The sequence below is a fragment of the Mustela putorius genome, unplaced genomic scaffold (assembly GCF_011764305.1).
Source record: "Mustela putorius furo isolate JIRA1106 unplaced genomic scaffold, ASM1176430v1.1 tig00000382_pilon_pilon_pilon, whole genome shotgun sequence".
Taxonomy (NCBI): Eukaryota; Metazoa; Chordata; class Mammalia; order Carnivora; family Mustelidae; genus Mustela; species Mustela putorius.
The window spans coordinates 4,485,598-4,511,598 of record NW_025421367.1 but is presented as its reverse complement, the minus strand read 5'-3'; the positions used below and the strand labels follow the sequence as shown (position 1 = coordinate 4,511,598).

Here is a 26,001-nt window from a genome sequence, read left to right as displayed (position 1 = left end):
TGCAGGGATCGAGTCCCACGTCGGGCTATCTGCTCAGCAGGGAGCCTGCTTCCTCCTCTCTCTCTCTCTGCCTGCCTCTCTGCCTACCTGCGATCTCTACCTGTCAAATAAATAAATAAAATCTTAAAAAAAAAAAAAAAGAATAGCAAATGTGGAGTGTTTTACTTAACACTGTACTCTCTAAAAATTGTCTAACTGGTGTCATTCTGTAGATGATTACCATGAAAATGAAGGGGAGATTCTTTTGTCAAATTTGATTTTTTATTACTGTGTACAGACAGATCAACTTTCCCATAACAATGAACAAAAGCCTGATCGAAGTCAAGCTATTCGAGACAGATTGAGAGGAAAAGGATTACCAACAGGTAAGAGTATATTAGCAGGAAATCTTTAAGTTTTAACCTTATTTCATTGTTTCTTTTAATGAAATCATACTTACCTGGCTTTAAAATCTGATAATTAGAACATAAGTATGCAAGGTGGAGACAAGGAACAGACAGGAGCACTAACTGTATTAATATAGAAAACCCATTAAAATTATGCAAAAAACATTACTAAGACAGAACTCCCACAGTAAATCATTTCCTTTCCAATATTATTACAGTAATAACATTTATTTACTTTATCATCTATGTCATGGAATTTTATATTAAAAATATATTTTAAAGCAAGGTGAAACAGTACTGAATCAAAGTTTCAGAAAGCAACATTATTTTTGCTGCCATTTTCTATTCTAGTTCTTTTTTTTTTTTTTTTTTTTTTGATGGGCATCATTGACCCTCTAAGTTAATTTTAGAACTCTTTCTATATTTGTGTGTATATAGAGAGAGGTTTTAGTAAGGAAACACATGTATAGATACATCTTCTTGTAGGGAATAATATTTCCCTTTTTTAAATTATTATGATGTTCAGTTAGCCAACATAGAGTACATCATTAATTGTTTGTTTGTCTTTTTTTTTACATCATTAGTTTCTGATGTAGTGTTTAACAATTCATTAGTTGCATGTAACACCCAGTGCTCATCATAACACATGCCCTTGCTTTCCCTTTAAAGATTTGAGATATGCTATAGTGTGAACCTTGGTGCCAAGAAGAGCGGCACTTTGTTAATCCATCAAATTTTCAGTCAGACTCCTGTTTTAAAATTGAGTAATAGAAAATTATAGTTAAATGCCAATAGCAAGTAGAAAGTTTTTTTCCAGGAGACATAATAAGCATTTTAATAAGTGAATTAGTTTTCAGTGATTTCTGTTTCTCTTATTTATCATGGTTCTAATTTCTTACTCCCTTCCACCAATCCTTCTCCCTCCCTCCCTCTCTGTCTGCGTCTCCATTCCTCTCTCCCTTCCTTCCTTATTTCGTTTCCTGTTCGTTACTTACTTTCTGGAATTTCCTTCTATCTTCTCCTAACATCATTAAATGGCCATGGTATGGAATTGAAGTTGGTTTGCTTGTTTATTATTTGTTGAGTTAGTAACAATAATGTTATATTATTGATTATTAATTTTTAAATATGCTTCATTTTTTCGCTAAAAATCAGAAATGTTGCTATATATATGAGACCCCCATTTTATCCATATCCAACATAAATTTTAGAAATTTATAGAAAAGAAAAGAAAAGAAAAAAAACTACTCTGCTATATTTAGTTTACCAAATTTTAAAGACTCAAGTGTTAACATAGACTATTTTCTTACTGTAACAACAAATATATCAGAAGTTTTAAACCAAATTATTAATGCCTTTTGTGATTGTTTTACAATATTAAGAAATATTTAATATTATTATCTAATAGCTCTTGAGAATTCTTTTGACTAATGGACTATCCAAATGCAGATAATCTAGAACTGACACAAGTAACTTTATAAATTTAACAGAGAAATCTGTAAATGGACTGTCAATTGATTTTATTTTCTAATAGTCCTATCCCTTTACTGGAGAGTTACATCTTCCCTGTATCAAAACTCAAGGAAATTTGTAAGGAATTACAATTTGTCATTTAAGATATATCAGATTTTGTTTATATTCACATTTTGGGTAGAATTAGAGGTCTTTACACTTAATAGCCTTTTGAGATCAAGTGTAATACGAGAGAATTCTTCAATTCTTCTTAGGCATTGCTTTCCACAGCAGTATTGCTCAAGGGCTGTCTTAATTTGCCTTCAACACATGTATAAAACCACATTTCAAAGACCAAATTGACATAATGTACTAATTATACTCATTTAAGACAAACAATTAGCAGCTAATAGTCAATGGCTTATACTAATGTAATATAAAAACCTTAAGATTAAAAAAATGGACTTATGAAGAAGAAATATTTTTAGGGACCCAAATGTTAGTTTTGGGCAGTGCAGTTCTTCTCCGCCAGTGGTCACTTGTAACAAAGAGCCTTGTTAAACTACATCAGTACGAAAGCATTCTCTTTGCAAACCAGCCTGAAACCTTTATGTACTGATAGCTTTAATTTATTAGGCTCCTGGCTGTAGTTTTCAATAAAGAAGATGTCAAAATGGGCATTGAGATACAGAATTAAGTTAAAAGAAGTAAACAATTTTAGGGATAATGCGTTGTGTCTAAGTGATTTGATTCTTCAACTGAAACTTAATAATAACATTTTTTTTATCTACGAGTCAATGACCTTGAAAGGTCTCTCTTTATATCTTACCTCTCAGATCTGTTAACAAAAGCAAAGGCCTAAACTTGCAGGCTGTCTGCCCCCATTTTGTTATTTTATACTGCCAAGGCTGATAAAATGGCTTCACTCAGCAAAAAGAAATCAAACATTTCCTGCCAAGCTTAAGGCGGAAACCTACACCATGATCAGATCAGCCTGATAGTGCTTCAGAACTTGGGTGTATTGACAATATCATGTTTCTTTTTTGAACACACTTGTGAGGACAGATGGGGAATCGGGAAACCTCTTTTAATACTGAAATGTCATTTTGAAGTTAGCTTCTAAGAGACGCTTAAGTCTTTTGAGTCTTGTATGAGGGGAAAGGTGAATGATGATACCAATTAAAGCTGATGTTAATCATATTTAACAAATATAGTTAAAATGTACTTTACAAGGGAGATTTTTTTCAATTTGACTGAAATAAATGGAATATATCCTATTATGAAACCTTTTTATGTTCTTAAAATATTTTATTTGTATTTATTTTTCCCCCATTTAGTTTTTAGCAAGCTATGTATTCTCCAAAAGGAGAATGTTTATGGTTTGATTTTCTATTTGGATACTTGTAAATGTATATAATCTAATGTTGTTTATAAACTCTCTTTGAACTCAGAGTCTTTTCAAGAGATGTCACCGTTTATCCTGTTTTGAATAATTTGATTTTTTAAGTAATAGGATCTAAAACTTGTAGATCTTTTGATTTCTGGTTTCATGATTTCCTCTCAAAAGAACTTTTAATTTCCCCCTGGATAGATAATGATATGCTGAGGAAAATAAAACAAAAGCAAAAGGAGGCAGAATTTGGAATTTTATGTTGCCCTTGTTCAGAAGAGCTCATTATATTTCATTGGGTGTTAGTACATTTATCCTGTCATCTTTAAGAAGAAGGTATAATAAGTAATGTCTGCAGCATCGTAGATGAAGGAAGTGAAAAATATGGAAATTAAGTGGCTTGCCCAACCTCATGGATTATATTTGGTAAAGTGAGAATTAAAACCCAGGTGTTTTGACAGTAATCTTTCTGGTAGATTACACTACCTAAATTGGGTTTAAAAGGTTTCAAAAAGTTATGTAATAATCCATTCTATAAGCATTGTTTTGGAATGTCTTTAATCAAGAACTAGAAATACAGAAACAGGTAAGACATGGTTTCTTATGTTACTGTTCCAGTTGGGAGTGGAGTGAGGAAACAAGTGGCAGTGATGACAGATATCTAATATAACAGATCATTTTAATATAGTGAAAGAAATGTCCTAAGAGAGGGCCAGCATGCTCTGTGAGTATAGTGGAAAGAGCTAGTAACTGTCCCAGGATGAGGAAATATTAAAGAAGTTTCTACCTGAAACCCTTTAAGAGTCGCTCCAGTGGCATTGCCTTCAAAAATAACATTAACTTCCTGTGATCAAAATGGGTAGTGAGCACAGCTATTAGATGTACTTAATGATTTCAGTGCTGTTTATTGCCTGTTAAATAAAATAATAATAATAGTTGAGCACATGTTCAGAAAGATTTGGAAAGCAGGTGTAGAAATTGCATTTTACCTAGGCTCAAATGAAGTTAGTAAGTAAGGAGCACTGGTACTAACAACAGTACATGGTTTTCACTGGTCTAGCAGCCTATGCACCTGATAAAATGAGCCTAGAATTCGTTTCTCCTCATTTAAAGAGCCATATTCTATAGCTGAGCTCTCATTTTTAGTTCCCAGATTAGTGAAACTTTTTCAGTAGTACTTTAGCAATATAAGGCAACCATGATGATATGTGATGCTATATATATTTTATCCACTTGTGAAGTGTTAATCGTGCAATTCCATATCCAGATGTACAGCTGAAGATAGGATCACTGATAGGACAAAATGCATTGAGAGCCTGTTAAGAATATGTGATTCAAAAAGGGTATGTTTATACAAGCCAAAATCCACATCTCTGTTGCCTAGATAAAGGTATATCTCCTTTTTCATCCAAAAAAACAAACACAACAATGAATCTTGGAACACTGAATAAATAAATAAAATTACAAAAAGCCGGGGGTGGGGGGACAAACAAAAACAGTCCTAAAATATTAGACCCACTGGAAAAAGCACTTAGCTCCAAACGTTTCTTTTCTTTTTTATTTTTTCTATTATAAATATTTTATTTCAACTAGAAGGTATAATCTCTCAGGGGTTAGAAAAGCACATCATGTTGTAACTACAAAAACAGTAACATCATGTTATAACTACATTAAAAAAACGGTGCTATAAATGGAACTGCCTGGCTTAGACCCACATACATGTGTCTGCACAGTCTATATGGAATCTGCACAAAGAAATGTCTTCTCTCCCTTTGCTCCAGTTAATTGTTCTTGTATGTAAGTTGCTTTTTATTACAGTGTATCCACAGTGGTGAAATCACAAGGCCAGCCATGTAGCCAAAAGTCACTCCAAGTGTACAGGAGAAGGGCCGTATCTGCGACAGTCTTTCCCAATTGAGTGCACTAGAAAAGGCTCCAGGCCATGTTCCTATAGAGCTAGAAATTGTAATGATCTGAAGACTGTTACCCCAAATGGTGACTCCATTTCTACTGAAAATTCTTAACCATGCTTTGATGTTTGGTTCTAACAAACATGAAAAAGGTACAGTAATAAAAGTAGACAAAATAACTGCAAATAAATAGTTTCCAACACCAACTCTGTGAGTGGTACTCCATGTAGAACAAAATTTATGTGAAAGAAGAAACATCACATAAGAAATTAGATACAGCATTTCAAAAATCTGGTCATCTTGTATGATAATGAACTTCTTTTAATGGATGTATTTGGTTTCACTACTAAATATAATACTAGCTTGACGGCAGTTACAAAAACAGAACAGATGCCCAACCATGTCAAGTGTGTTTCCAATATTGAAAAGTTCTCCAAGAAGAATGATGGACTGAAGATGCTCAGGATAATTGAAAATCTGCATAAAAGATGGGTATGCAGTAGTCTCTTGCTATCAGTTATCTTTTACAGTGTTTTGAGAGGCTGTCTAACTCTCCTGCCTGTGGAAGAGAAGCAGGGGTTACTGCCTCCCACCATTAGGTACGACTGGCTTCCCTGACCCTTAGGCAGGTGCAGGCCTGTGAGGCCCAAACATCTCTTTCCTACCACTACCTTTTTCTTTCTTCAAAAGGTGATCCACACTCAGTTTCTCCCTTTAATGCTTTTGTGGCTCAGAGCTCTTAGAATTTTACTTTAGACCATGTCTAACAGATATATACATATCACTCTGAACTTTGTTTCACACCTTCACAATTTGTTGCCCATTTTCCCAAGAGTATCAATCCCTCCCAACCCCTTCTCTCTCACACACTCCTCTTCCTATTTACCCATTCCTTTGTTTATTTTATTGGCTACTAGAAGAGACCTTATTATGGTTAAAAATCTTTTATAAATAATGGTCATGGAATTTTAAGCTGGCTATCATAATGGGATTTTCAGGCATGTAGAGCAAATTGAGAAATAGTTAAATTTGGTGTATTTTGTAGAAGCAGAATAGGAAGGTAGTGCAAACCTCTAAATGAATTATTTTCATTACAATTTTGTACTACCTTACAGAGTCTAAAAATGGTAATGTTCTAGACTTTTAACTTTCTGGACTTCCAATAAATATGAATTGGAATATTTTTTATATCTACTAATTTGCATAAAGCAAAAGCTTAGCATTTATAGAGCAGTAGTTATCCAAGAGCCACCTTATTAGCAATTAGTTTTAAGTCTCATATGGCTGGTGAGAAGACATGGCTCTTTTAGGATACCATGGCCCTTTAATATATTGTCAATAAATACTAATGACATATAAGAGAATGATAAATCTACCTGTTAGGAGTGGAATAGACTCATGATACACTTATGGATGAATTATTTCATCTATGAATCCATGAATTATTTCATCCACCCACTACTGAAATAATCATTTATTTAAAATAAAAGTATAGAATAAGAAAAACTAACCATGCGAAAGGTCTGGACCATTCAGGGCATAGAAAAATTTATGTATAAAGGTCCTAACATATAAGAGAACTTAACAGGAAAACCTGTGGCCTGGATGGAATAGAAGAAGTGGAGATGAGACTAAAAGATTCAAATGGCAGATCTGAAAAGAGTCTTGATTTTATTTTGAGTGTGATAGTATGCCTTTGAGACTTATTTAAAAGGGTGGTGGCATCATGGAATATGTAGTTTGAGAAAGTAACACTGGCTGCCAAGTAGAGGAGTAGTTTCATGAAGAAAGAAGGGAGGCCTATCCAGAAGCTGTTGCAGTTTTCTAGTCAAGTGATAATCTTAACTGGGAACAGGGCGATGTCAGTGAAAAAGGAAATAATCACATGGAGGAAGATATCTTTGAGAAGTTAAATAGCTAGCACTTCTGATGGATTTGATACAAGCAATAAGGGTGATGAAGGATTTCAGGATGGTGCTCAAAACTGATGTTTTGAGCCATCGGTTAGGTAGTGATACCACTGACTGAAATTGGGAAGATTGAAGTTGAGTAGATGTCTCTGGATGTGGCAAGCAAAAAATAGTGTTAAGCATGTTCAGTTTGAGGTGCTTTTATGATATAATAATAGAAGTCTCAATTATATGAAATTAGAGCTCCCAGAAGATGTTGGTGCCAAGAATATAAACTTGGGAGTTATCAGTATGTAGTTAATTAGCTTTGTTAGTAGATGAAATTATCAAGAAGAGAGTGAAAAGATAAGGTTCTGAAATTGATACCTGAGGAATTCCAACATTTAGATATCCTCCAATAAAGGAGGAAAAAGCAAAAACTAAGAATGAGCAGTCTAAGAAGTAGGAGAAAACCGGTCTTATAAAGAGATGAAAGTACTTCATTAAGTAGCTGTCATCACCATTAGTTGTTGCTGAGAGATAAGTAAGATAGAGATGCAAAATATCTGTTGGATTTAGCAGTATGGAGGTCATTAGTTTTACAAAATGGAAGTTCCCAAGGTGTGGAGGAGTTGAAAGTTGACTAAAGTCAGTAGAGTACTAATGGAAAATAAGAATTTGTTGACAAAGGGAGCTAGAAGGAAACGTAGTAACAGGGGAAAGATTTTGTTTATTATAGAGATACTAATGGGAATGACTCAACAGAGAAGGGAGTTAAGATTGAGGACAGACATTAACCAAAGAAGTAAAATCTCTGGTAACATAAAAGGAGAGGGGACTGGACACATGTTGGGAATTGGCCTTCAACTGGTAGAAAATTTCATCTTTTGAGACAAAAGAAAAGATAGACAGACACAGGTAGACGTATAAAATTAGCCAGGGGAAAATGAGAAGCTTTCTTTTGACAGATTCTATTTTCTTGATGAAATATAAGACAAGATCATCAGAAAAGAAAAGACAGAATAGTGTGGGGAATTTGAAGAATGAGGAAAAGTGAAGCATTGTGGAGAGTAAGTGAAATTACTGTCAACACATTGATGTTGAGGGTCCAAGGTGTTTTACTATGGATTTATGATGTTGCCAAAATCCTCATTTGTTGGATTTTCTCTAAGTTTTGGCTTTTTGGGAATCAAGGCAGTAAAAAAAGATAGATTGTTGAGCTCATCTATGTATGATCCTTAAGTCCTTTCAATTTTTATTTTTTACCTAATTTTCAAGAATTTCTCTGTTCTCTATTTCTTAATAAAATCTTAAATTAATGAGTTTCAATATGAGGTTTGTTTAAGAATGTAATTTACTTCTAAAATAATATAACATAGATGTGTTTATCAGTTTTAAATTAGATTAGAAGCTAGAGTGTGACAATCTATGTCTAATTGTGGTGTGGTATATTCTCAGTGTTCTTTATATGACATGGCCCAAATATTGGTGTTATCCTTATCTTCACTTAAGTGGATCCATGTCCAGGGAAGATGAGTTGCAAGAAAAGTGAAATGTTTGAGTCTAATTTTCCAGTAAAGATTTATTTGTTGACCATTCTGAAATGAATTCCCTTTTCTAAGATTTTTAAGGTGAAATGTGGAGTCAGGGAATTAAAGCTTATAGCTATCACCCTGAAGACGAAATTGACTTATTCGGATGAATTACTAAGCAATTTATTACTACTAGGAAAGTTTTAGTCATTATTTTATATAGTATACAGAGCAAATAAGTTATTAAGAGGGATCACAGAAGGTTAAAACAGGAAATCTTCAGTGTTTATGGGATTTGGGGTTAGTAACTCTGAAGTATTTTTCTACATTTCTTTTCCTATAGTGGAGTCATATACAAACATACATATACATATATATATATGATTTTTTGTGTTACTGACTCTGAATTACAAAAATTAATTTCTGGTTGAACATTTTTGCTGTGTCTCAATGCATTTATAGACTGGTGCCATAAAAAAAATTAGAATGCCTTACTGATTTTTAACTACATCAACACATAAGGACTAAAGAATAAAAGGAATTAGTACTTAATTTCAATTGACAAATATTGATGCATTTATATTCAAGAGTAAAAGCTATTTTAATACATGATGGTCTGCCCTGGAAAAAATAAGATTCTTACATAATTTAAACAATCAGATTATCTGGATTTCAAACAGTCAAATTTTCTGAAAACATATTTAATCATAATAAAACTTTGATACTTAAGAATTCCAAATGCTGCGATCTTTTTTTCATCCAGAATATAGCAAGAATTCTGTTTCTTCTTTAAAAATATTTAAATAATCAGAACATACCAAGTCTTCATGTTGAAGTGATATGTGGTTGAATTGTATCCTTAGAAGTTAAAGGAGTATACTTTACATTCTATTATTATCCCAAATCATTTCATGGATTAAATTAATATTCTGCCAAAATGGATAGTATCAGAAACTTTTGCCTATATTTTTTTCTTTGTCTATTTTAAAAAACCAAATAATTCACCTTTGATGAATATAAAATGCTACTACTCAAAAAAGTAAGTTCCGTACATTATTGTTTTCCCTGGGTAAGAAACATTGGACTATGAAAGTTATACAAACATAGCATCTCTTTCCACTTTCATTATTACTACCATCCATTTCATCTCTGATCCTCCATTAGGAAGATTTAGGAAATTACCAGCACTTTCACTGTCAATAGTAAGGTTACATTCCAGTTATTTTCTAAAACTTCTGTGCATACATGATAGATTCTTATCATTCCAGGAAGAAGCACTACTTCTGATGTACTAGACATACACAAGTCTCCATTCTCTCAGCAGACCTTTCTTAACAAAGGGCTTAGTAAATCTATGGGATTTCTGTCCATCAGAGACACACAAGATGAGGAAGATTATTTCAAGGACATTTCATCAGATAATAATTCTGGACACGAAGATTCTGAAAATGCCTGCTCCCCTTACCAGTTCAAAACTAGTGGCCCAGAAAAAAAAACTCTCCCTGGCATTGATGTGCTTCCCAAGAAGAAGATTTGGGCTTCATCCATGGACTTGCTTTGCACAGCCGACAGAGACTTTTCTGGGGAAACTGGTGGATTCCGACAGTACCTCCCTCAGGCAGTAACAGTACGGACTTCAACTACTCCTAGAAAAAAGGAAGCAAGATACTCGGATGGAAGCATAGCGTTGGATATCTTTGGCCCTCAGAAAGTGGATCCAATGTTGCACATGAGAGAATTGCCCACTTCCTCAGCAATATCAAGTGCTTTGGACCGAATTCGAGAGAGACAAAAGAAACTTCATGTTCTGAGAGAAGCCATGAATGTAGAAGGTCAGTAATTTTGTATGTGTTTGAGAGAGAATTGAAATGAAATATTTAAAATTGTGTTTTGAAATAAAGAAGGGTTATTAAACCATTCCACAAGTCTTATTTCCACTGCCAAAGCTTTATACCATGTTGGCCTCTTCTCTGTCAGTCTCTGTCCTCTCCACCAAAACCCTAATCAAACGACACTTCTCATCTCTAGTCGTCTCTAGTCATCTAGTCATCTCTAGTAAGCATCCCAGTCCAGGCATTGTACAGCACTTAAATATTTTGGGTAGCATGTTTTTAGATTGTAAACTTCTCAAGGCAGGAGCAATGTTTTCTACTTGTTTTACTCCTCCTCCACAGCACTGTGCATCTTGCACTCTTTTTTTTTTTTTTTAAAGATTTTATTTATTATTTTGATAGAGAGAGAGAGATCACAAACAGGCAGAAAGGCAGGCAGAGAGAGAGGGGGAAGCAGGCTCCCCGCCAAGCAGGGAGCCCGTGCGGGGCTCAATCCCAGGGCCCTAAGATCATGACCTGAGCCGAGGGCAGAGACTTAACCCACTGAACCACCCCCTGTATCTTGCACTCTCAAAAGAGTTTTCCCTACAGGACTGGTTAATGGAAATAAGAGGTAGTAATCCAAATCAGCAATTCTAGAGAGGCAAAATAGCCTGGTAGGAGTGCATTGGCTCTCAGACCACCCGCTTCAAAAAAGAAACATAGGGAACGGAACTCTTGGAGGACATAATTTGTTTGGTCTGGAATGAAGTTTTAAATATATATTTTAGAAGTTATGGTGTGTAGGTTTATAGATTAAGAGGCAGACAGCCCAAGCTTGAATTATTTACTACATCAGTAGCAGTGTGATCCTTTCTTCAGCAACTGGGTTCAATCCCTTCAAGGGTAAGTTACCCCATCTGTAAAAGGTGCTCAACAAAAGTAGATTCAGTATTGAATGCAAGGTGGTTAACAAATCATAGTATCACAATATTAGTATGAGGTGCATAAAAAACAACTTTATCGATGATAAATTCTTATTTGCAGAGCGTAACTCTAGTTCAAAAATACCTGATTGGTACATAAATCTCAATGTATTGAGTAGAATAAAATTATGTGTTAGACATGGATAGAGGCCTTTTTTAACATAAATAAGTGGAAGAGAAAACAAAATTAGAATTATCAATCTAATCCTCTACATTTTTGAAGTAAATGTCTCAATGCATTTATAGACTGGTGCCTTGCCTTGTAGACAAACTTTGGGACATAGCTGAGAAAGAACTTTAAGGTGTTTCTAGTTCAACGAGAGTAGTGGCATAATAAAGGGCCATATTCATTTTTAAGGCCATTGTTCCAGTGAAATATTTTTTATTTTAAAGTGCTCTGCCACTGGTTTGTTCTGTTACTTAAGGTTAAGTTTAGCTCTGGACTGAACATAATCTACACATTGTGCTTTACTTCTAATAAAAGAAGTTTTGCTCTTTTTTTCAATTCAGGAATTACAAATTAGCAATGAATTTGAAATTATAAAGGAAATTATTGAACACTTAATTGATATTATGGGTATGTATGCATGAGCATTGAAAGAAAACACTAGAGGCACCTGGGTGGCTCAGTTGGTTAAGTATCTGCCCTAGGCTCAGATCATGATCCCAAGTTCCTGGGATTGAGTCCCGCATTGGGCGCCCTGCTCAGGCAAAGAGCCTGCTTCTCCCAGTTGCTCTGCCTGCTACTCTGCTACTTGGGCTCTCTCTCTATCTCTCTGTCAAATAAATAAGTAAAATCTTTTTTTTTTTTTAAGATTTTATTTATTTATTTGACAGAGAGAGATCACAAGTAGGCAGAGAGAGAGGAGGAAGCAGGCTCCCTGCTGAGCAGAGAGCCCGATGCAGGACTTGATCCCAGGACCCTGAGATCATGACCTGAGCCGAAGAGAGCGGCTTTACCCACTGAGCCACCCAGACACCCCAAATAAGTAAATCTTAATAAATAAATAAATACACGTGTTGCAGAAGTGAGCACTTAATAAATAAATAGATAAATAAATAGCCAGCTTTATGAGGTGATTGTATGTAACCTTGATCTGAAAACTTTCAAGGACAGAAAATAGCTTAGAAATTTGTTATATACATGATTTTACTGTTTAACTCTGATTAAGTTTTTAGAGTTGAAAAGCAGAAAGGGCACTTTTTGTAGCTTAAAGTCTTCTCTTTCATAAATTGTACTTCATAATTACTTAATGTTGTGCAACAACTAGCATATGAATAACAGCCTGACCTTCTTATGAACATGTTCTCATAGAGAAGTTTATGTGAAGAATTTTTGCCCTTTGTGGGGGAAAAAAAAACCCAAACCCTTACTTATTCAAATAGATAAAACTGTGATAGTCTCAGAGTATAAATAGCGAAGTTACCTATTGATGTAGATGTCTGTTTCTAACATTTAAGAAATTGGGTAATGAACATGTGAATATTAAAAATTAAATCCTAATTTCTTATGTTCTCATCTTTGTGTTTTAAAAGATTATTTACTTCAGGGGCGCCTGGGTGGCTCAGTCGTTAAGTGTCTGCCTTCAGCTCAGGTCAGGGTCCCAGGGTTCTGGGATCGAGCCCCACAATCAGGCTCCCTGCTTGGTGGGAGGCCTGCTTCTCCCTCTCCCACTCCCCACTCTCTTACTGTGTCTCTCTCTATCAAATAAATCTTTTAATAAATAAATAAATAAAAGATTATTTACTTCATATTTGTTAAATTAATAGTTGTATGATTTAGTCTGAGAAAATGTTATTTTTACACTTGAACTTAGGTTTGAGAGCTAAACAGTAAAGAAATCAGACACTCATGGAAATATATTTAATGTACAAAATTATGCTACACTAGTCTGATATACTTTGTTTGAATAGGTGATTTTTTTGATTACATATAAAATGAGCAGTAAGCCAAAGTAACTCCTAGTTTGCATATGAGGTTTTTATCTTGTTAGGGAATGTGTGCAGGCACATGTGTTAAAGAAATTCAAATACACGAATTTGTTGACAACTTGTTTCCAAATATGCACATATATCTAAAAAGATGATTATAATGTTATTGACCTTATTTATTAAAATGGTAACTTGTTACAAACCTTACTTCTAAATTCAGAAATTTTATATTCATTACAAGAGATTCAAGAAAAGAAGAAAAGGAAAAGATTTCTCTTTTTTTTTGTATCTGTGTATTTTTTTTTCTATATTAAAGTTCTGCTTTCCTTTCTTTTTTAAATATTTTATTTATTTATTAGACAGACAGAGATCACAAGCAGGCAGAGAGAGAGGAGGAAGCAGGCTCCTGCCGAGCAGAGAGCCCGATGTGGGGCTGGATCCCAGGATCCTGGGATCATGATCTGAGCCAAAGGCAGAGGCTTTAACCCACTGAGCCACCCAGGTGCCCCAAAAAGATTTCTTTTTAGAAATAAAATATGCTTTGAATTGTTTGATACAGGACCATTTTCATCCTGAAATCTTTCTTTGCTACTGAAGTTTTCAAAAGCATTTGTTCTCACAAAGAACCTACTCATTTTTCCCAGAGTGTATTTTATAACCAAGTTAAACAAACACCTTGAAAATGTTGGTATATTATGGAAGTGCTTACATCATCTTAAATAAACTCCATTATTATATAATAACTTTCAAATAGTAATAAGTTATATTTGCTTTAAACTAAAGGTATTCTTCAAAATGAGTGTTGATGTTTGGAATTCAAAAGCAATAATTCTTAGTTATTTAGTTGAGTAATTTGCTGATTTTATACTGTGCATATTCTAAAAGTGAAATAATTTGTTAGCTGTTCAAAGAAAAGTGCAGATTGTTAATATAAAGATTTTAGCTAGTATACAAAGAAGAAAAAAGCGGAAAACAATACAAATCTCATTTATCTCATTTAATTCTCATGAAAAGTAGGCTTCACTGATCCCTTTTATGTGTGAGAAATCAAGAAAAACAGTGGATATTGCTAATGTACTCATTTCTTTTTAAATACTCTTGTTTTAAGCCATTTAAAAATATTAATAGTGCTCTGTACAATTTTTGTGATCTTTAAATCTGGCAGTTGCTACTGGCTATCAGTAATTACAGAATTAGAAGAGGTCTTGGAGTACATATTCCTGAGCTCATGAAGATTTAATAACTTACTCAAGACCACGTAAGACCTAGTTAACGATAGCGTTTCCATCGTTAAGGGAAATTGTGGATTTCCATCTAGGTTTCTGAGCTCTAGTCTAAGAATTTCCAAATCTCTCTTACTTCCTAATTTTTAAAAAAGATGTGTTCCAATGTTCGTTGGATTAATACAGCAACTGGAAGAGAAGTTAACTGCCAAATTTTGGATTGTCCTTTTAAGCATGCAAGGAGACTCATTGAACTAATAGGGGAAACAGTTGTCTGGGATGCCTGGGTGGCTCAGTCAGTTCAGCATCTGACTCTTGATTTCAGCTCAGGGCATGACCTCAGGGTTGTGGGATTGATCACTGTGTATAGCTGTGCACTCACCGCAGAGTCTGCTTCTCCCTTTCCCTCTGCTCCTCTTCCTGCTGTCTCTCTCTGTCCCGCTCCCTCTTTCTCTATCTCAAATAAATAAAATCTTTAAGGAAAAAAAAAAAAAGTTGTGTGCTTCAACCTCAGATGTGTAGCCCTTTCCTTAGTCCATCCTCTTGAAAGGACTCTTTTCCTAAATCATCTATATAGCATTTCCTTAGCTGACAACATCAACCAGCCAGCTAACACAGGGAAGAGCAGAGTTTGGTACTAGAAGGAATCTAGATACTATTTAAACCAAACCTCTCACTTTCAAAAGCCCAGAGTAGTCTAGGTTGCCAAAGGAGATACATAATTAGTAATTTATAACAGAGCTGTGTTTAGAATCCAGATCTCTTGAAACCCAGAGAAAGATTTTTTTCCACTCTGCCGTTCTGATTTCAAGCAGAAACGAAATACATTTCAGATACGTTATTTGGAAAATTTTTTACTCACTGGAAGGTTGGGCATTCAGCTAACCAGCTAACAAACCCCTTCAGTCTCTTCCTTAAAAAAATTATATAGTTTTTAATACAGTAAAATGAGATAGTAAAATGAAAAAAAAAAAAAAAAAAAGCTCAAATGAGGCAGTTTTTGTTCTTTCTGCAGCAAACCACACTGGATAGGGGTTAAGATGGAGCTCTATGATGTCTCATGCTTCATTGTGGTAGAGAGTATTTTAATGGCACTTTCCTACAGTAGGATCTTATAAGATGGTTATCCTGTAGCCAATGAAATAAGGGTGTAAACTACTAAAGAGTAGTGGTGAACATTGGGTGTTCTGATTTCCTTGAGAACAAAATAAAAAAGGACCAGAAAAGACCCTGAGAAAGAAAGTGCAGTTGAAGTTTAAAAATTATAAATATAAGACATTTCTATACTTACTAAGTTAGTACTTAATCTTTCAGATAGTTTTCTACATATAAACAGTAAGGAAGGGGCAGGAAGAAACATAACAGGTTTATCTTGTGGGAACTAGTTGTAAAATTTAATGTGACTCTTTTTTTGCTTTGTTCTTTTCATTTCACTGTTTTCACCTCAGCAGAGGACTATCCAAGTCTACTTTCTCCCTTTCTCTCTTGTTCCTGGTATCTTTTTTCCACCTTTTTACTCCATCTCAAAATCTGACATATCATGTTTTCTTATAGAAGTATCTGTCACCGTCTCTCTTGTATGTAATTGCCGCACGCTCCCTATCTAACATTGCCGTGTGGGTTGGCAACACATTCCTGATTATGAGAGACTGACTTGGAGCCAGTACTGTCAGTATAGTATGAACAGCACTCCACACCCTGGGCGGGGACCATGAATAGCATTTGGCTTCCAACAGTCAAAACTCCTCTGCATTCTGTATAAATACTAGATGAGAAAATGAAAAACAGATATAATTAAGTCCTTCAAAAATGACTATGGTTAAATATTACTATGTAAGGGGTTTTAAGTCAATCTACTTTCCTTCAACCTTAACTATTGTTTAAAAACAACAGTGTTGTGACCTCTGGTCTAGCCTAGGTTTGCTGTTCTGTGCCTGTGAATGCAGCTTAAACTCTGTGTTGTGCAACTAGAATATGTAAACACTCAAGTACGTGAGCCTACGCTGATTACTGAGGCACCTTACTGTTTCATTGTCATGAGAAGATTGAATCCGAATGTTCACGTGCTTTAATAGTTGCGTTTCAGACAAACAAGGGGATGGGTTTATAAATACTACAGTTCAGCATGCAGGATACTTCTCGTGACATGTTATGAAGAGAGAAATTTTTCTTCAAAACTTAGCTCTCTTTTAAAATACAAAACTGAGGCGCCTGGATGGCTCAGTCAGTTAAACATCTGACTCTTGATTTCCGCTCAGGTCGTGATCTCAGTCCTGAGCTCAAGCCCCACATTCACTCTGTGCTGGGCGTGGAGCCTGCTTAAGATTCTTTGTCTCCCTCTCTGTCCGTACACCCCTCCCCACTTTCTTGTGCTCTCCATCTCTCTCTCTCTCTCTCTCTCTGAAATAAATAAATTAATTAAAAAAAAAAAAACTTTCATTTATAGCCAGGTTCAGGAAGACTTGTCTCACCTTCCCAATGTAGGATGATATCATATTTTCATTGAAATTTTTTGTTTTGAGGAGCTTGTTTCTCGTCATAAATATCAGAAGTTTGACATGGTCTGGGGGTGCCTGGATGGCTCACTCAGTTAAGTGTCTGCCTTCAGCTCAGGTCATGATCCCAGGGTCCTGGGATCAACCCCCAACTCTCGCTTCTTGCTGAGTCGGGGGGTTGCATCTTCCTCTCCCTGTACCCCTCCCCCTGCTTGTGCTCTTCCTCTCTCTGTCTCTCTCTCTCTCTCTGTCAAATGAATGAATAAATAAGATCTTTAAAGAAAAAATTAAAATAAGAAAGTTGGCATGGTCTAATTCATAGCTATGTCCTTAGTATCAACCACTATATCCTATGTGATGGTATTAATCTAAACTGAGTATTGCAATGTAGCTATTAATATTAAATATTAGGTAAGTGTTTTTTCAGATATGTGATATGACATTCTCTGATGAATTCTGTGTATTTAGGAGACATCCTACCTCCTTCTCCTGTGTTTTGTCCAAATCCAAGAAAGTCATAACCTTACCAACCAACATCAAATGCATTCAACTTCCTTTAGAGCTCTGGACTCTGAAAGCTTTAGAAGGGGCAGTGAAGTCCTTATAACACAGGATCCTGGAGGATTCTAGAAGAGTGGTATAGCCAGCCCAGATGCAAGACACAGCCCAGATTGGTAGCTACTACATTATATAAAACTGTTACAGATAGAGGGAACTGGAAACTTCATTCTTTCTGCTGTTCTTACTCTGCACAAATTTTATATCTATAAAGTAATTTGCAGGGCACAGCATTTCTCCATATATTTTTCCTCAGTTATATATTTTTACCCTTGCATGAGTTCTGTTCCTCCTGATTAAAAATTATATTGATTATGTCTAGCTCTCAAGGGATTTTAGAATATGTTCTATTCACATAGCATGTAGCATGATACAACATAGAATACAGTGGGCTCTAGTGAACATATAAAAGGAATAATCTTTATTCCCTAAAAATGAATGCCCTGTAAAAAAGAAGAGAAAAATACTTCATATATGAAAACATAATGTTATTATTTTTGTTTCTTTGGTGTATTTGTAAATTGAAATATTTCATTAGGGTCATAACCTTAAAAATGCAGAGTTTAAAAAAATTTTTATAGTTACTTAGTTCCTGATGTTGCAATTATCTTGAGTCTCACTTTCTGCCTGTCACTTGTCCAAGCTTGAATATGTATCACTTGTAAATTATGTTTTTAGATTATAGTTTGTGCTGGCTTAGTTTGATTTTAATGGGAATATTGTAGATTTGAACATTTCCTCTGAAATAACTTTATGTAAGTTTAGAATATCATGTAAATCTCCATGATATGCTAAATATTAAAAGTATAGTGTTCATGATCACACACTATAGCTTTATATGTTTGAAGTGTTAAGTGTGGTAAGTGGTGGTAGAAATTGTGACTCTAATTGCCAAAACTATGGCTTAATACTCTAGCCTATTGAAAAGCTGCCTCTTATTGTTACTATGGAAGTGAAGTCGATAGGATATTAGGGCTGGAGTGATTTTTGTTTAAAATATCAGATTATGGTTGAAGAATAATAAAATACCTTGGATTTTTCTATCTTGTATTCTGACAAAAAAAATAGTATACTTTCAATTATGGTAAAATAGTGCTAGAAATGAAAAGATGTCTTCAATTGTCAGAGTATGTATGATTACAAAATCTCTATAACTAGAATTCTCTCCAAATGTTAATGCTTTAAGCCATCCTTCTGTGGATCCTATTCTTCTCATTCTCTCTCCGCTAGTCTACAGAATGCTTTTGGAGAGAATATGTTCCTTTGTGTTCTGTGTGTTTATATACATAGATAGACTCACATACACCCAGTTTGGTGCTGCTTTTTTTGGCGACATGTATTGAGGCTGATTTTACGCTCGCATTTATTCTTCTGCACTCATTATTTCTACACTAAGATTCTTTCCCACAACTTCACTTTCCATATCTAAAAACTAAGTACTCATAGGAAATCAAAGAAATGGAAATTGTCTAGTGAAATGAAGAATAATCATGACCCTAAATGGACCCCGGAACACTGATTTGTACAATGTAAACTTCATTTAAATATTTACTAACTGCGGAATTTGCAAGTCAACAAATCAGATATTGCATCTAATTCTATCCCACAAAAGTCAAATACAGTTCTGCAATTATAATGGCAAAAGCTTAAGATTTTGCTGTTACAATTTTAACATTGCAGTGAAAGTGGCCATATGTGCATTTTATAAAAAGAGTATTTGAATATTCTTAATAAGTCCATTTCAAATGGTTCAAGAATTTTGGCATTCATAAAACTTTGTGTATACTATAAATAATTAGAAGCACTTCTTTGTTTAAAAAAATAGTCTGATACTTTTTAATTAAAATAGCAATCAGTAGATTTTGTTGATCTGGAAGACGGGTATGTGAGGATGTATTGTGCTTTCTGTTTTTGTGTCTCTGTAGAAGTTTTCATAATAAATTTTTTTTTCTTTTTTAATCATTCAGTTAATACCCCATTCCTGGGCGCCTGGGTGGCTCAGTTGGTTAAGCGACTGCCTTCAGCTCAGGTCATGATCCCGGAGTCCCGGGATTGGGTCCCGCATCTGGCTCCCAGCTCCATGGGGTGTTTTCTTCAACCTCACCTTCTCTCCCTTCATGCTCTCTCTCACACATAAATAAATAAAATCTTTAAAAAAAAAAAATACTCCATTTCTAGGATCTGGACCAAATCTGAAGTGCTTCTATTATACATTTAAATATAGATAGAAAACATATTTGTGGTATCTGGATCCTTCAAAAAAAAAAAAAAAAGAGTCATCTATAATGTAAAGACAATGCATGGATAATTAGGGATCACCCTTCTTCTGCAGACCAGAACAGTGGACAAAATCTACTTTGGAACTAGTTAGTGTCTACTGGATGCCTTTAAGTAGGTCATCTCAGAAAACCAAGCAATGTTCTGTCAGATCACTTGATCTGTAAGGATGCAAAATATAGCGCTCCATATACACCAATGCAAGATACACTCTTGGTAAAGGACATGTTTGTAATAATTTTGTTTGCAGGGAATTTTGTAATAATTCCTGAAATGGTTAAATTTATTATTTAATTCAGAAATGGAAAGCCAATACTTACAAAGGCTAGCCTTTCTCCTAAGCATAACTGAGTAGTAAATAATGCCTGGGAATTTTAATCTGGCCATGCCCCTACATGAAAGGAACGTGGCTGACAACATTTTTAAAAGATACATTCCAGAATACAAGAAGCTTACAAAAGCGATTCCTGCACTTTAACACAGACTTCCACTCCTACCCCAGTCTTTGAAGAAGAAAAGAAAATATTCTATTCCCTAGTAGTGCTGCAAATCTAATCATCCTCTCCATGTTTCTGGAGTACCAGTGCCCCATTACTATAAAACAATAAGGCATCATATGTCAGTGCTCTCCCTCCCCACAGGTGTGATACTGAGAACATTTACAAACCAACAGTTCATCAAGGAGAAGTGAGTTGTTATGCATTTAAAAGGGGATAATCAATATTACATTAATTTGCCTCACAGAAGGAACCCAAGAATCAAAAAAAGGAAAGGGAGCATGGACTCATGAAATAATGTAAGAACAATAATGAAGCACCACCAAAGAACAGAAATTCAACTTAAAATTTATTTACTAACTTAACACCCACTTGGCAGAAATAGTTATAAAGCAGTAAATTCATGAGACACCTGGGTGGTTTGTTGGTTAAGCGTCTGCCTTTGGCTCAGGTCATGATCCCAGGGTCCTGGGTACGAGCCCCAAGTCAGGCTCCTTACTCAACGGGGAGCCTTCTTCTCCCTCTGCCAGCCACTTCCCCTGCTTGTGCATACTCGCATGCTCTCTCTTTCTGTCTGACAAATTAATTAATTTTTATAAAAAAGTAAATTCATTGTGGGGTGTGAAATTGTTATTGCATGGCATAACATCCAAGTGACTGAAGTTGTCTGTTCTGTCTACTAAATAAACTTATTGAGACTGTGTACTTTTCTTTGTAAGGTAAAAACCATATTGCCTCTGTACATTTGAGTCCTCTCCTTGACCTTCTTGGTTTCATTTACTGTCCTGTACATTGCAATGCCAGGTTTGCTGTTCAAGTTACTTTGGGGAATCCCTCAAAAATTTAACATGGCAGTTCTATAACAATATAACAAACTTCTTCAGTGCCCTTGAAAAATAGCAGTTCTTCTTAAGTAACCAATTAGCGTAAGTAACAATTACTTAAGTTAATTGGTTAAGTTTAAATAGAACTAGACAAAACCATTATTTGATGCCTTCTAAAATCTTTTCCAATCATATTTATCTTAAACCAGAGAAATTTTTTAAAACTTATTTTATTTACCATCACACTTGCTTGTGGTAGAATGGAATCATTTTTTTAAAGTACTAGTAAATATTTGGATTTTCAATCCCAAAACTCTTTTCATTAATTATGGTATTATTTCTTACTCATATTCAGTGTGTACAAAGCTGAACAAAATAGGGGTGTTCTGTATAATGCCTACATCCTCAGGTAAACATTGCCCCAAGAACGATGTGCAACTTCCTTTCTAGCAAGTGGCTGTTTTTCCTTCTTTGTCTCAGTGTGACCTCCTTAGTCCTCCAGCCCATCATCTTCATCCTGGTTCTACAAGCCTGGTTCCTGCCGTGTCATTTGACTATTTCATTAATTTATTTATCCCTTTTTCTTTTAACAATCTCTACTGAACACCTTGTAGCACCAGGAATAAGTCAGTTCATTTTGTGAGGTTCCTGTTCTTAAGCTTGCAAACTAGTGAAAAAGAATCCCTCCCATATATATCCATTGTGTGCCGTCATACATCCCATGTCTCCTCCCTCAGTTCTAGGTGTTTCCCATAGTTTTCTTTCTCTGGTGCCAAGAAAAAGCCGCAAAACCATTCTGACTGGTTCCAATGAAATTCATGCACTCCAGCCTAATTTAAACCCTCAATGGCTATATAAAAGTTTTCATGTGGTTTTTACTGCCTCTTATCACATTCTTCATAGCAGAATTTCTTTACTCTTCTCAAGCTCCCAGCCACTGGCTCCCAGGAAGTGACACATGTTTTATTGCTGGGAGTAAGGCAACCTCTGATATGTGATATGTTATTCCTTCTGTATTTTCACTCTTTCCCTTGTCCGTCATTTCTTAAGAAGAAAAAAGTCTTTCCTCTTTGCCAAAATGACAATCCATGTGTGTTGGGGTTTTGTTTTGTTTTTCATATTCTGTTTCCTTCACCTTTTTTTCATCAATTTTCTCCACCATCATTTGCAACTTCAGTCTCTCTCAATCTGCAGGCTTATCATCCACTAACATTCTGCTTAGACATCCCACCCTGCCACAAAGACTCAGATAACTCATTCAGTCTATTTTTTTCTTACATTAAATTTTTTTTTAAGATTTTATTTATCTATTGGACAGACAGACATCACAAGTAGGCAGAGAGGCGGGCAGAGAGAGAGAGAGGGAGAAGCAGGCTCCCTGCTGAGCAGAGAACCCAATGTGGGGCTCCATCCCAGGACCCTGGGATCATGACCTGAGCCAAAGGCAGAGGCTTTAACCCACTGAGCCACCCAGGCACCCAAATTTTTAATGTTCTATTTAAATATTTGTGCTTTTGTATGTTTTGGGGAGTGGGTGGAGAGAGGTCTGTAGTTTTCATCAAATTCTAACAAATGAATCTGTAACTCCACAGTATTAAGAGCCACAGCTATAAATGTAGTCAGAGACCAGGTTATGAGAGGCTTTGGATACCAAGAGAAGGAGGTTTTAAACTGAATCCTGAAGACTTTAACAAATAATAGTAATATGCTCAGATTCTCATTTCTGGAAAGTTCTGAACATGTCACACAGCTGGCAAGTAGTGAGCAGAGATCTAAGCCCAGATAATCTGGTGTCAGAGTCCAGATTCTTAACAAGTGTGCCAAACTGCCTCGAAATTGGAATTATGTTGTTTGAATACCATCCAGCAATTGGTAAATTTAAAGCAATATATAAAATGTTCTAGTCTCATACGAGTAAATGAAATGTTTGATTTGATTTGTGTGTAACAGTTAATGCATTTGCTTTTTAATGTTTTTGTTTTAATCCTTTTAGAACCAATTCGAAGATACAAAACTTACCACAGTGATATCTTTAGTACCTCCAGTGAAAGTCCATCTATCATTTCCTCTGAATCAGATTTCCGACAAGGTGAGAGGCATTTGAGTAACCAAAATGTTTTTAAGAAACCATGAACGTCCTTCCTTTTCAGTGACGTTAAGCTATAAGGTGTCAAAAGAATAATTCTCTATAGATATTAAAATTATAAAAAGCTGATGATTACTCTTTTTAACAGTATTTTAGGACCTTAATAGCATCAAACATCATCAAACAACAATATAGTCATTTTCATAATAGGAAAAAATTCATTGTCTTCAAAAATAATGTCACTTGTCTCTGAAGAGTTTAAAGATATTATGTCATTAATTTGATGGTATGAATGTGATATGTTAAAATGACCTTAGTGTATCTGCTAAATGTTTGAGTTTTAAATAAAGCTACTTCATATTTTTATCACCTGTGCAGTTTTCTCTTTATTCATTCCTTTTTTCATTCTTTAATTAGTACGAAAAAGTGAAGCTTCCAAGAGGTTTGAATCCAACAGTGGTCTCACAGGGGTAGATGAAAACCTAAGTCAAAGCCAGTCACAGAGACCAAGGTATGTAATATGAAAAAATAGTAACAATAAATTGCCAATGGCAGGGTTTTTTTATTAGAATCAGGGAGAATTTTTGAAAATTATCCTCTTTTTTCTATAGTCTCTATTTTCCTTTTTCTTTACCTCTTCTTTGAGTTCTTGAAAATTTATTTAATTACGTGGAACACATTGTAGTTGTATGTGTTTGAGTTATTGGAATCTTTTAAAATTAGAATTGGCTGTGGTTATTTATAGTCTGTTCTTGAAATTAAAATTGTCAATATGTATCTAAAATAACTTACTAGCAGGAAATTCTGAAGGGATGGCATCAAGAATCTGTGAAAAGATAGTAAACCTTGATTTCTAAGAGAATAATTTCTCTTTCGAAAAGTTGAGTGGGCTTAACAAGAAGGTTTTCAGGGAGTATTTTTTGTTGAATGAATAATGACTAGGTTACTACTAAGTAACCTATTATGTAAAAAGTTAACTATTCACTACATATTTACTGGCTTAAAAGAGGTTATATTTTTTTTTGGTTTTTTCTTTTTTAAGTTCAATCTGGGCTTTCAAGTTCATTTTCAATTAGCAATAATCGCGCCTCGGATAAACCTCATTGGCTACGATACTGCCACTGCTATTCAGCTTTCTTATAAGGTATTAGGTATTCTTGTGCTGTGCTTAGGATGGTGGTATTATAGTTATATATTGATTTACTTTGTTTAAACTGAAAAGTATCAAGTCAATACTGAATATTTTGATGTATTTTCTTTTCATGTGTGCCCAGGTCCCTTACCTGAATAAAAGCATATTGTTAATGTTAAACATTAATTTGACATTTGTAATATGTTATTACAGAATCAGATGTTGTTTCAGAATTTACTCCCAAACTATGGAAATCCTTTTAAATTTGATATCTTAGTCTGTTTAATTCAAGTATCACCATATACAAAAGAATCATTTAGAGATTAACAAAAACTTGCCCCTTAGCTAATTAATTCTGACAGACAGTGTTTCACACCTGTAAACTATTAATAGACCAGGTAACCCTAGCCATATGATTAAAACAGACAATTTATCTAGGGTTTAGACTCCAAATAATTAAATACATTACACTAAAGTTATTCCTTTTAATATTGCAGTTTTTATTAAATTTATGTCTTTTTCTCTTCTCTCTTATGCCTTTTAAAATAATCCATGACACTTTATTTCCTTGGAGGAAAGCTCTAATAAGCATTCATTTACCTAAAGCAGTATTTTATTTGCATAATAGAATTTTATATTACTAGGACCCCGTTGTGGTGATAACCATGATTGGGTAATTTTGAACAAAGAGGTAAGAGACAAAGATAGGTTTATGTTTGATGTTATACGATTTTCTTAAAGACACAAAAGCATTTTGGGATGAACAGCAATACAAAGCAAATATTGAAATGCAGTCAGTTCTGTGGTGAATTGAGGGAGTCACTCCTCCCTATATATTTAATTTGGAGAAAATTTATATAAATAGTATGATGCTCTTCAGCTCAATGAAAACATGTTAAAGATAACAACTGGAGAATTATTGGGCTTGTGTATTAAAAATTGCTTTTATAGTTCATTTATTAGTTGTTTAAAAACATGTTCCTCCAAATAAAATTAAATCATTTTGTGACTCTTCTTTCAATTTTCTTGATAAGTTACATCAAGAGATTATGAGAGAATATTTGTTTCAACTGTTTCCAAGTTTTATTTTTAGGGCACATTAACTTTAAAGCCACCTAAATCATATTCTAATTATAAACTATCTTTATTTCACACTTTAAAAGGGAAAGAAAAACTCAATATGGCATTTATAAACTCTCCATTAGATAAAGACATAAATAAAAAAAAGTATTTCAAGGAATAGTAGATTGTTAAGTCTCTGTATATGCTATATTTCATATAAGATGCTAAACTCTACTTCTTTTAGACAAATCTCACCCCCTTTTTCTGCCCACAGAAAAACACATTAACTAAGATACTCTAAATTCCTTATTTCAGTGCAGAATTTTCTGAATGTGAACAAAGGTTTCTGATAATATCCTTAGCATGCTGGCATACAATTGGGAGGCCCTGTTTTGTTCTTTAGGTCATATATTTGTGAGATCTATAAATAGTTCTCTATTTAGACATGTTTGCATGCTTCTTTATAAAAATTTCCATTCCCTTTAGCTAAAATGAAATGGAAAAACAGATCCAGGCAGTGTTATTGATTTGTATCATAGCGGGTGGGGGGAAATTAACA

The 26,001-nt window shown here is 34.6% G+C and overlaps 1 protein-coding gene and 1 pseudogene across 10 annotated transcripts in view; one reads left to right on the top strand and one right to left on the bottom strand.

Moving 5' to 3' along the window:
• The window catches only part of PTPN13 (protein tyrosine phosphatase non-receptor type 13), a 204,827-nt gene that overhangs the window by 91,718 nt on the left and 87,108 nt on the right, over positions 1-26,001 (top strand). For 9 of the 10 annotated variants that reach the window (XM_013058071.2, XM_004756135.3, XM_013058067.2 and 6 more), the window contains exons 6-9: positions 278-365; positions 9,828-10,391; positions 23,156-23,251; positions 23,666-23,759. In XM_013058071.2, the coding sequence (XP_012913525.1) occupies positions 278-365; positions 9,828-10,391; positions 23,156-23,251; positions 23,666-23,759 (842 nt within the window). The remainder of the gene's footprint in view (positions 1-277; positions 366-9,827; positions 10,392-23,155; positions 23,252-23,665; positions 23,760-26,001) is intronic. The other variant, XM_013058070.2, reaches the window with a different exon arrangement.
• LOC123391873 lies at positions 24,218-24,382 on the bottom strand (annotated as a pseudogene).